This window comes from Vipera ursinii, assembly GCF_947247035.1.
Source record: "Vipera ursinii genome assembly, chromosome: Z".
Classification (NCBI taxonomy): Eukaryota; Metazoa; Chordata; class Lepidosauria; order Squamata; family Viperidae; genus Vipera; species Vipera ursinii.
Window position 1 is genome coordinate 38,724,300 of NC_139517.1, and position 12,586 is coordinate 38,736,885.

The 12,586-nt window shown below is 39.5% G+C and overlaps 1 protein-coding gene across 2 annotated transcripts in view; it reads left to right on the forward strand.

Moving 5' to 3' along the window:
- The first annotated feature begins 3,680 nt into the window (after positions 1 to 3,680).
- CACNB1 (calcium voltage-gated channel auxiliary subunit beta 1) overlaps positions 3,681 to 12,586 on the forward strand; it is a 76,995-nt gene continuing 68,089 nt past the window's right edge. For both annotated transcript variants that reach the window (XM_083379294.1, XM_083379295.1), the window contains exons 1-2: positions 3,681 to 3,769; positions 7,619 to 7,705. In XM_083379294.1, the coding sequence (XP_083235420.1) occupies positions 3,683 to 3,769; positions 7,619 to 7,705 (174 nt within the window). In that variant the 5' untranslated portion in view covers positions 3,681 to 3,682. The remainder of the gene's footprint in view (positions 3,770 to 7,618; positions 7,706 to 12,586) is intronic.

Consider the following 12,586-nt stretch of genomic DNA (forward strand, 5'->3'; position numbering starts at 1 on the left):
ATAAAAGCTGTATTCTTTAACATCTTTGTCATACCTGGATTGCATTTGCAATTGGGGCCACCATGATAAGTCAATGCCTTTGTCTTCTAGGTCTTGTTTAGATTTTAATTTCCCATCTATATTTAGAATATCCTTATATGTTATTTTTTTCCAAATTTAACTAAATTTGGATATGTGAAAGCTTCCATTGTTGATAGCCATTCTGGGATTTTCATGTAAATTTTAGGTTTTATGTTTTCCCATACTGATAATAGTGCATTTCTTATGTAGTTATTTTGGAAATATGATTGGCACATAAACTGAAAAAAGAAAGAAGAAATTGATGAATAAACTGCAAGATGAGAAGGGTGATTTACAATTTCAAACTGATGCAGTTAAAAAAAGAGTGAAAGAATTCTATGAAAAACTATATGATACAGAAGGAATTTCCCAGGGAAAAAATGATACAATACTTGGAAAATGCAAACCTACCAAAAGTACCAGAAAATCTGAAAAATATATTAAATGAAAAAAATATGGAAGTAACAGAAGCTATAAAAGAAAAAGGATAAAATTCCAGGACTGGATGAACTACGCGCAGAGGTTTACAAATGTCTACAATATACTTAAAGCCTACCAATGAAGGAAGTATGTAATGAGGTATTATTAGAGGACAAACTACCAAATACATGGAGGGAAGCAAATTGTTGAGGACCCAGATTGTTGGGGGCAATAAGCTGACTTTGTAATAATGCCGCTTGGGGGGGGCAAAAAGCCCTAATAACCAGGCATATACATAGAATGAAGGCTATTGCTAAGCACATTGATTTGTGCTTTAGATTGTAAGCCGCCCTGAGTCTTTGGAGAAGGGTGGGATATAAATGGGATTAAAAAAATATTACTTTAATACCAAAAGAAGATTCAGATCTCACACAGATAAAAAAATTAAAGACTAATATCATTATTAAATATGGACTACAAAAATTTTTGCCTCAATAATAGCAAAGAGACTGAAAAGATTTTTGATTTAATTTATCCATCCAGACCAAAATGGATTTCTACCAAAAGGACAAGTAAAAAACAATCTGAGGATTATTCTAGATACACTGGAATACTATGAAATGCATCCAGGAAAACAAATGACTTTAATTTTTCTAGATGCTCAAAAAGCTTTTGATAATGTAAACTGGTAATTTATGACACAACAATTAAACTGTATGGACTTTGGAGAAAAGTTCACAAATACTATTAAGACAATATATGATAAACAAACAGCAAAAGTAATTGTTAATGGAGAGTATATGGAGAACTTTAACATAAAAAAGACACAAGACAAGGATGCCCACTATCCACACTGTTGTTCATACTAACGTTGAAGTTCTCAATAGAAACATTAGACAAGATCCGGAAATTAAAGGAATGGAGATAAAAAATGAAAGTTACAAACTACAAGCATTTGCAGATGACTTGGTATTTATTTTAGAAGAACTGTTGGACACAATATCTAAACTGCTGAAAAAGATAGAAGAATTTTGAGAAATAGCAGGACTGAAAATAAACAGAAAAAACCCCAAAGTTATAGTTAAAAACTTGACAAATAAGTAAAAAACGCAACTGTCAGAAAAAACAGACTTGCAAATAGTTAAGAAAGTGAAACATCTAAGAATACATCTAACAGCAAGATGCACAATGATAAAAGACGATAATTATATAAAATTATTGAATCAAACAAAAACTGTTTTGGAAAAATGGAAAAATTTACAATTATCAATGCTAGGAAGAATAGCGACTGTGAAAATGAATATTTTGCCAAAACTTTTTTTTATTTCAAACAATACCTGTAAAAACAGAAAAAAACTTTTTTGATGATTTGAATAAATTGATCTTGAAATTTATTTGGCAAAGAAAGAAAGCTAGAATCAAACTGAAAACTCTATAAGAAACTAAAGAAAATGGAGGATTTGGACTACCAGATTGTGCCTTATACTACCAAGCATGTGCTCTAACGTGGCTAAAAGAATGGATAACTCTTAGAAATAAAAGGTTACAATATTTAGAAGGATATGACTTACAGCTTGGGTGGCATGCATTTTTATGGTATCAAAAAAATAAAACCCACCCCAATAAATTCTTAAGCACCACTAATTGTGCATAAAGCAAGCCAATACCGGTAAAATATGGAAAATATAGGATAAGATAAACATAAAGTTATGTGGCCTCAGCGACACTCTAGAATGAGATGAAAGCTGAGTTCTGAGATGTCCTTATAAAATGGTTAAGAAGGAATCTTCACAATGCAGTTAGCAGGGCTTGTGAATGAAGTGAGGAATGTTTCTAAGCAAAAGAAATGAGCAATGGCAGCAATAGTGTAAACAGGCTGCTGGGATTAAAAGAAGATAGAAAATGTTGCACTTATTGACATTATGAGCACATTTGCAAAACATTTTAAGCCATAATGTGGTATGCTTTTTCACCAACCTCAAAGTTAAGCAAACCAGGCTTAGTATAATGGTGAATCAGCCTGTGTCTCATAATTTGAGTGATTTGGAGATAATGTTTCTTAAACCAAGCTCTATGAGACATCTCAATGGAGAAGACTAAAGTGAGACAGAAAGAGGAGAGGTACAGTTCAGCTGGAACAAACCTTATGAATAAATGTAACAGATTGTGTTTGCACAACAAGATCACTTATAGCTAATTTAACCAAGTGGAATTTATGGACTTGCACAACACCATAAACTAATAACACAGTCTGAGTTCACTCAATATATTAGACAAAACTGTGGCAGACTAATTTGGAGTTATGTGTTGTTAAAGCAACCCTGAGTTTGCTCCCATCTTCCACTTTTATGCTTATAGCTGTGGGGGGGGGAATTATCAGTGTTTGTATTTGAACCAAACTTAATTCCTGGGTGAGGGTTTTTGGGGTAACTGTATGTACTGCCAGGTTGACTTCCCAGCCATGGGGGTGCTTGGTGGTCTCTCGTTCAGTATTAACCTTGCTTAGTTTCAGAGTCCAGAAAGGGCCAGTAGTCAAATGAAGCTATTCTCAGCTACAACCTGAAATCTTCTTGCACGACCCAAATTCTGCAGGGATCTCATCAGAAGATGGAGAGAGTGAAAAAAACAGAGTTGGAAGCAAAATGGTCGTCTCCAGCCTAATGCTGGAGGGAGATGTTAAACGTGGATCGACAAAATAAAGAGGGGAAAAGTAGCTAGCTATAACCGGAAGGGAAGCTGAACAAATTTCCTTCCATTCTGGCTTCCTGGATGGGACAGCAGCAGGTGCACCCCAGAGGATCTTTGTAAGGAAGCTAGCTAGATGTGAGACCATTGACAGGAGCTTCCATCTTCCCCTCCCCTCCCCGCCATCTGCTCGGCCCCACTTTGGCTCAGACCACACCCACCCCTTCTTCCTTCCCCTGGGCAGCTGAAGGCAGCCGTCAGCCCTTGCCAGTTGCCAGGAAGCGCTCGTAGGCGATGCCCTATGATTGGAACGCTGGGCTCATCCATCACGGCGGCGGCGGCGCGCGCGTAGGGGGCCTGCTTGCTCATCTTAGCCATCAGGAGGGGCCATGCCGAGGCTACGAGTTTGAGGAGGCTAGTAGTAGTCGGCTCCCTGGGCAGGCGAAAGGCGACCCCAATCTATCCTGGCTTTCACCATGAGTCCGGCGTGAGCTCAGCCGACAGAACAGGCGTCTCCATGGTGCAAGACAGCGGCATGTCACGCACACCTTACAGCTCCAGCCAAGACATCCAAATGGAGGTCTTAGACAACCCTGGCCTCCAGGTGCGTAACCGCCAGCCCGCTCTTCAGTCGGCTGCACCGGTCGGACGCCTTGCAGCCCATGGGGCTGAGGACAGCTTGGCTGTGATGTGGGAAACTTTGGACGTGGCGATCGTGTCCGAAAGAAAGGAGGGGCGGGGAGAAAATCAGAAGAATCGCGGCGGCGGGAGAAGGAGGGAGTGGAGAGATCCAGTGGATGCGACCGGGGGACCATGCGAGACCCGACCCGGGCTGAAGCACCCACGTTCTGTGCTGAATTATTCCCCCCCCCCCCCCGTCTAGCACGTAATTGAGAGAAATGTTGATTCTGGAAGAGGATGGGGTGGAAGAGCACGTTGTCGGTTTTCATGGATAGTCTTTACTGACTGTTGGCCACCCAAGAATAGTCAGGCTTTTTGGGATGGGTGGATGGGTGCTGAGTGCGATTCACGGAGTAGGACATAAGGGGGTGCAGCGATGGCTGTATGAGAGTTCCGGCTAGCCGGTTGGTCCAGTGAAAAGTATCGCTCAGCTTCAGGGCCTTCTCCCTTGGGATCCTTAAATCTGTCCAAAGCCATCGGTGGCAGCACTTGCAAACCAGACTGAAAGTGGGGAATCTCTCTGCCTCGGTCCTTGAATTTCACGGGGAGGGGGAGATATACAATAGGATCTTGTATCTGTGCCTTTTCTTATTTTCTTAGGAGTTCCTCTCCTACCCCCCCCCCCATTCCCAATCCCCATGCAAATTGGTTAAGATATTGTTGAGGCTGGTTATAAGAGAAGCTCCTCAGGCATCAGCCTTTGATTACTAGTGCATCTTTCCAGATGTGTCAGACTTTCTAGCCAGTTGTGATCAGGAAAGTGACCTGGGAATTAAATGGCTACCATTCTTTGCCACTGAAGTTCAAATGTTTCATCTGGCTTTCTTCTCAAATAGAAATCAGGACTAGTCGATTCAAGATTGGTAATGATCCCCCCAGTTTATGTAAGAAGATATTCTTAGGGGTTTCAATAAAGATAATTAATTATATATCTAGCTATGGAGAAAACCTGGGATTTAGTAAGTTTTTTTTTCTCTCTTCCTACACTGCTCCAGGATAGATAGTTCTATCTTTCAGGATATAACATGATTCATGGATGAAATGTCCTAATTTGAAGAAAAATGATTTGATTACACTCTTCATCCTTTCATATGTGTTAGACTTTGTTCCCACAATCTTCTACTTCTGTTTTTTAACTTTCTGAAGCAAGGAGTTTATATTCAACATCTCCTAATAGTTACAGCATAATGACACCATATTGACTATTGCTAAATATTTGTTTAGCTGCTAATTTTAGCTATAAGAGCTCCCAAAACAACATTTACTGGGTGGATTATTGGAAAATTGCTTGTGTTTTTATCTGCCAGCCACTTTTTTAAGGGATAAATTATTGGCCCAGACTGAAAACAAGGGATTCTCAGAAACTGCTGTACTATATGGTTTTGATGAGCAAAAGAGAAGGAGAGAAATATTGGATATTAATAAATCTAGACAAGCAGTGGGAGTTGGCAAATGCCAACATACTCTTTATTTTGATGTATGTGGATAATGAGAGAATAGAAGTCAGTGGCGGTATATTTTAAGAGAAGAGGTTGAGCTACCTGAGTCCTTTGATATGATCCTAAAGATAGAAAATATCAGTTTTCTTGTGCTCACTTATGAACAGCAGGAGCTTAATTTTTTCCCCCAAAATAAAGGTAGATCTTAGAGGGAGGAAAAGGAAGAGAGGCACAGAGAGATCAAGTTGATAAGGAAGTAGCATCTCCAATGCTCTCCCTGGATGGAAGAATCAGATGGAATGAAATATACTATTTTATAATTTTTCTGTGATGAGGTGTGTGGTCCCTCACAAGAGCTAGCCTCAAAAGCAACGCTAAATTGAGTATCTTTGAGGCAGTAGTGGGCTGTTTGGAGCTAAAACACCTTTTGGCAATTCTTTTGTCCTGGTCTTCATGGTCCTCCATGTGTTGGATCCTGACTGCGTATTGCAGCTATGAGTGACGCATATGCCTGATTTAGAACGGGGAAAGACTAAAAATACCAGCCTCATCTCTGCCTTCTTTTCCTGCCCTGCTTGACTTTAGAACTACAAGGACCTTGTTTGTGGGGGCCTAATAACAATGGGTTTCTCCTCAACCAGCTGTCCTTTCTCTCTCTGAAGACATGCTTGGGAAGCATCTGGCTCATTCCTGGTGTGCCCCCCCCATCGGTGCAAAGGGTCGGTTCATGGGGGAGGGAACATTCTCCCTTGGGATATGGCAGAGGCATGATTCTTAGAAGCAGGTGAAGGAAAGAAGCTTAAATTGATATCCTCTCTCCTAAAAAAAGGAACTTGGTGTTGCTAGCTTGCTATGAAAGGAAAAAGCCACAGGTTATAACTGTAATGGGTGTAAGAATTAACTGACCAGCAAATATATGCGGGGGGGGGGGGGAGGAGGAAGGTATCTTCCTGCTTAGAATTACATATGTGCAGGGAGAAGAGCCCTCTTTCTTTTTTAATTCCAGTAGAACTTCTTAATTCCCTCAAATGAAAATTGCATTAAATGCCCCGACTTTTTTCTGCTCAATAATCTTCTGATTAGATTATATCACCTATACTGTAATATTGATCCTCACATGCTCAGAAAATTATTCATGAACTCGCAGTAGGCTTTCCCAAAGCCTTGATAAATCAACTTTGATATTCAGTTTGGATGATCCAGATTGAATTAAAAAAAAAAGATTCATGGTTAAAGAACATGGACATTTAGCAGTTCACAGCTTACCCTCTTAAAAACTGGATTAGATATCTGGTTACTAAGATGTGAAAAACAATAAACTATCAATGTTTCTCACTCAGCTTGGAAAAAAGGGAGGAATGTTGGTTATGATTCATAAGTGGGCCAACTCTTCCTAACTTTTCCTAAAGAAAGTCTCCTGGTGGAATTTTCTCCAAACAACTATATTGACCAACAACAAAAAAGAGCAACAAAAAAGTAAATATGGCAATTGCAACCCTTACAACAAAGCCCCACCCTTTTTATGTGTTGCTTGTGAGGATGAGAGAAATTTATAATCCAACCAAGCCAATAAAGGATTCTCCCATTGCAGAATTCTGGATATAACGCATCTAAAAAAGCAAGTGTTTTTCAACAATAGTTCTTTTTCAAATTACAACATATTGCAAAGCCATGATACGTGATACAACATTGTTAGGCTCAAGGTTTTGTGTCTTGCTGCAGTGCTGACTTGTGTGAATTTAGGGAACTGACCTATGTGTATCAACAAAAGCAGGACATTTATGTGCCATTGGGGTGTATTTATACTTCATAGAATTGTTTGATTTTTTAAATGCTCTTCTGCTTTGCATTTTTGCTCTACATACAACAAGAGAATTAGTAGCATTGTAGCAGATCTTTATAACCAGATTCACAGAGCATGGTAAGTCATAGCACAGTTTGTTTAGTGAAGAGATTGCCATACTATTGGTGTTTTGAACCATGACTTATGATTTAGTATTATTTGTGAATCAGGTCACTGTGTCTTGTTCAAAAACAAATGAATTTGGTGAAAAATCAATGTCTTCTGCAGCATGCAATGGCAGCTGCAGCCTGCTTGCTGAGGAATTCTGGGAGTTGAAATCAACACAACTTAGTGACCACAGTTGAGAAACATTGAATTAAAGAATATGGAACATGTCGTTCAACTGTCTGAAGATGGGGTTTATATCATCCCTTTGCTGGATTAGAGTATAGTGTCGTGTGTATCCACACTTTTTGTCACCTACTTACCTACTTGTGTATGTTTTTCTGCATTTGTGCTACTCTTGACCTTTTTATGTTTTTCCCTTTAGGGGAAGTATAGCAAAAGGAAGAACCGTTTCAAACGCTCTGATGGCAGCACCTCTTCTGACACAACATCAAACAGCTTCGTCAGGCAGGTAAGCAACCCCAAAAAGAGAGAGAGTAGGTATTATGATGGGCAGGAGATGGCTACTAAATTCATGGTTTAGAAATTAAAGACTTGGGTTGATGTTATACTAAACTGTAGTTTGTTGTTTTTCTGCATTTCTGTCTTGCCTTCCATTCAATTTTAAGTCCTGTCAACTGCATGGACTAGTTCCTTGCATTTGTGAAATAATTTGCCATGGTTTATATTAGAACTCCTGGTCTCTAACATGGTGCTTTCACCATTACACCAAACTCTTGCTTAAACATATATTATTAAATTATAAAGTTCATGCTTGGCCATAAGGTAATTGGTATATTCTGAGGTAAGCACATTTCTAAATTCAGTCATGGGGCTTTTCCTCACTTGTATCTAGCCATGACACAAACAAATCTTAGCAACTTTTTTCTGCCATGTCCCCATGAGACTGTTCAAAAAAGTCAAGATGGCAGTCACAATACTGATTGAATCTCCATCTGCTTTTTACGTACAACATACACAAAAAGCTTGGATCTTCAATCACAACCTCATGGCCACTATCTTGACTTTTTTGACCACACTCCCTGAAAATCCAGCCCACCATGAGCAAGCAAGTTTAACCCATTCTCAGCTAAAGTACTTTTTAAACCCCATCCCTTTTTCAAGCATCATCCAAGGGCACCTCAAGGAAAGTGAAGTAACCCAGAGGCAATGAAGGCTGAATTAAAGGATAAACCGTGGGGACAGCAAATATTATGCTGATAGCAAATGTTAGCCTAAATTAGTTTTCTGCTGACTCAAAGGCAGGCGAACAGCCCTTCAAGTCAACAATGGGGAAAGCCCATGGTTTAATATATTTTCAAAGTATTTCCCAACCATGATGAATTCCAGGTAGTAATTTTCAACTCTAAAAATTACACTGCCATAACCATTGATAAGAATTTGTTGATATCCAGTCACTGGGAATTTGCCATGGTGGAAATACTCTTCTTAACAATGTACTTTAATTTCAGAATTCACATATTTCTGAGATTTTTTCCTACCCATCAGCAACTTTTTTATTGCAAGTTTGCGATTTTCTTCACCTGTTGTACGTATGCAGCTCAGAGAAGAAATAAAGGGAATGTGAATGTGGGGGAAAATTGGGTTTCTTCCCATGTAAAGGTAAACGTTCCCCAGCACATGCGTGCTAGTCGTTTCCAACTCTAGGGGCCGGTGCTCATCTCCGTTTCAAAGCCGAAGAGCCAGCGCTTGTCCGAGGACGTCTCCATGGTCATGTGGCCGGCATGACTAGACGCCAAAGGCGCACAGAACGCTGTTACCTTCCCACCATAGTGGTCCCTATTTTTCTACTTGCATTTTTACGTGCTTTCGAACTGCTAGGTTGGCAGAAGCTGGGACGAGTAACAGGCGCTCACTCTGCTATGCGGCACTCGGGATTCGACCCGCCAAACTGCCGACCTTCTGATCGACAAGCTCAGCGTCCTAACCCACTTAGCCACCGCGTACCTTTGTACACTTTCCCATGTACACTTCAATAATTTCTTCCTTGGTCTACACTTCACCTGTTTACTGTACTTTTTATTTGTTTCCTTTCTATTTCTCATCTGTTTTTCAAAATCTTGCCACTAAATCAAAGTCTCTGAACTTTTGGGGGAAATAAAATAATGAGACACTCATTTCCAAGATGTACATCTATAATTTATTTTCCTACTCTTGTCCCCACTTGTCCTAAAGATGTACCAGTTTTTTCTCCACATACATGTGAAACAGTAAAGTGGCTGAGAAAAATTTCCACTGAGGATCAAAATTTGATTTTTGAATTTGAGAACACAGTCTAAAACATACTCCTAAGTGTCTTTTCAAAAAGTGCTCTGAAAATAAGGCAGCAGCAGGTGGTAGTTGGCAATGTGGGCTGTAATCCTCTATTTATGGACCTGGGAGAAAGCTGCTCTGACTAAACAGCACTGATTCTTGAGTAAGTATAAAGTTTGGATCTATGAAATGGAACCCTTCAGTATATGAAGGATCTAAATGACTGAAGAAACAGAGGCAGAGGGAAAAGTATTCTGTGTTGAGATGATAAAGAAAGAGTTGGGTCATACATGAAGATAAGCCAAATGCAGTCATCTGTTTATTTATTTTATTTTAATTCCATTTATATCCCGCCCTTCTCCGAAGACTCAGGGCGGCTTACAAGCTTAGCAGTAGCCTTCATTCTATGTATATGCCTGCTTATTAGGGCTTTCACACACACCCCAAGCGGCATTATTACAAAGTCAGCTTAATTGCCCCCAACAATCTGGGTCCTCATTTTACCTACCTCGGAAGGATGGAAGGCTGAGTCAACCTTGGGCCTGATGGGATGCGATCCTGCACTAATTGCAGGCAGCTGGTGTTACTTAAGGAGGCATTAGCCCACTGCTCCACCAAGGCTCTTAAATTATGCTGGAGAGGAGACATGTTTCAAGGTTTTCAGGATTAACCTCTGTTAAGCCTGCTGAAGAACACGCTGTAATTCTAATGTGTTTTCTACCTTTAAGATGGTGAAAAATATTATCACCATTTTTCAGCAGTAATAGCAAGACATTCTGTGCTATGAAGAAACTTCACTGGATTGGCTATTATGACAAGCTTCCTTGGTTTATCAAAATAGAGTGTTCATATTTCTAGAGGTCACATTAATATTTACAGTGAAACCTTGCTCTAAAGGACATTTGTAAGCAATGGATTACTGTTATTCTTGAAATTGTGAGGACTTTGTGTTTCAGATGATCATTTGTATAACATGAGTTACTATAGACTTTTATCTAATACATGGGAACTCTATTCAGTTGAGCTCTGAAACATCTAGATTTCGATGGTCAGGTCAATGTTATCAGTTTCTTTCTACTGGCTTAGAAGCTTTAATAAATCTCTACAAAACCTCCCACCACAATATGACTTCAAAAACTACAATATCAGCTGGTTCAGGTAGTCCAAATACCAAGTCTTTGAGTTGACTAACCTGCCAAGTAACATACATATAGGCTTTAAATCAATAATTTTAAAAGCAGCTGTACTGAGTTTATTCAAAATAATAATGAAAGATCTATTTTACATGGACCCATTTTTCCTCTAATAACAGAATAACATAGTTGGAAGGGACCTTGGAGGTCTTCTAGTCCAACCTCCTGCTCAAGCAGGAGACCCTATGCCATTCCAGACAAGTGGCTGTCCATTCTCTTCTTAAAAGTCTCCAGTGATGGAGCACCCACAACTTCTGAAGGAAAGCCATTCCACTGGTTAATTGTTCTCACTATTAGGACATTTCTTTTTAACTCTACGTTGCTTCTCTCCTTGATTAGTTTGTAGCCTCCAATCCCCTAATCATCTTTGTTGCTCTTCTCTGCAATCTTACCAAAGTCTCAATATCTTTTTTATAATGTGGTGACCAAAACTGAATGGATTATTCCAGATTTTGTCATACTAAGGTTTGATAAAGTAGTACTAATACTTCACATGATCTTGACTCTATCCTTCTGTTTATGCAACCAAGGATTGCTTTAGCTTTTTGGGCTGCTACCACACACTGCTGGCTCATATTTAACTGATTGTCCACTAGGACTCCAAGAACTCTCTCACAGTTATTGCTTTTGAGCCAGGTTTCACTTAATCCATGCTTGTACATTTGGTTTTTCCTGTATAAGTGTAAAACCTTACTTTTCTCTACATTAAATTTCATTTTGTTGGACAGGGCTCAGTCTTCAAGTCTATCAAGATCCTGAGCATATCATCTGAGGTATTGGCTTTTCCTGCCAGTTTAGTGTCATCTGAAAATTTGATGAGTTCCCCTTCTATCCCTTTGTCTAAATCAGGCATGTCAAACTGCCAGTCTGCAAGCTGGATGCGTCACACTGAAACCGCACCGAAATTGCTGGCAATGGGGAAAAAACCCCAATACATCACACAACATCATATGACATCATGAGTTTGACATGCCTGGTCTAAATCATTGATGAAGATATTGAAGAGTACTGGGCATAAGATAGAACCTCGTGGTACCCCACTGCTTACTTCCCTCCATGTAGATGTAGGATTATTAAGGGGTACGTGTTGAGTGCAGTTTGTCAGCCAGTTACAAGTCCATCTGGGGGTGATGTTGCCTATCTCACTTTTTTTTAATTTACAAAGAGGGTCTAGGACAGGGTAAGCAACCTTGGCTCTTTTATGACTCATGGACTTCAACTCCCAGAATTCCTGAGTCAGCATAGCTGACTCAGGAATTCTGGGAGTTGAAGTCCATGAGTCATAAAAGAGCCGAGGTTGCCTACCCCTTGTCTAGGACATTTAGGTGCTGACCCTTAATCATGCCCACTTCATTCCCAGCCAACCATTGCTGCTGAACTACGGCAAGCTTTCCTCCTCCCCTGGCCCACTGCCAGGGATTGTCCACCACCAATTGCCCCCTGGCCATCCGGCCCCATATTAAGAAATTTCTACTTAGTTCTAGGTTGCTTTTTATGATAGTTTGTTTTGTATGGATAAAGCATCATAATTTGATTTGAAACCAAATATTTATAAAGCAAACATTGTGGCATTAAGTGTATGCATCTAAAGTGATTCTGACATAAGTAAGGATCTCAGTACTTCTCAGATTTAGAGGGATAAAATAACTTTCAAAATGAATCCACAGAGGAATTTCTGAGTTTCCGGTTCCTTATTCAAGCCAGCATTTGAGCCTAAAATTAATATTCAACAATAATCCTGGAAAAGTATGAAAAATTAATTCCACCTTTCTCAATAGATCATTGCAATTTTCATAATTAAAATACCACAGCATGTGTTTTCCAAAGAAATGTATTTAAAGCCCTATATTTTTGCTTAAAGTAGATTAATAAAATAGGAACTTCAA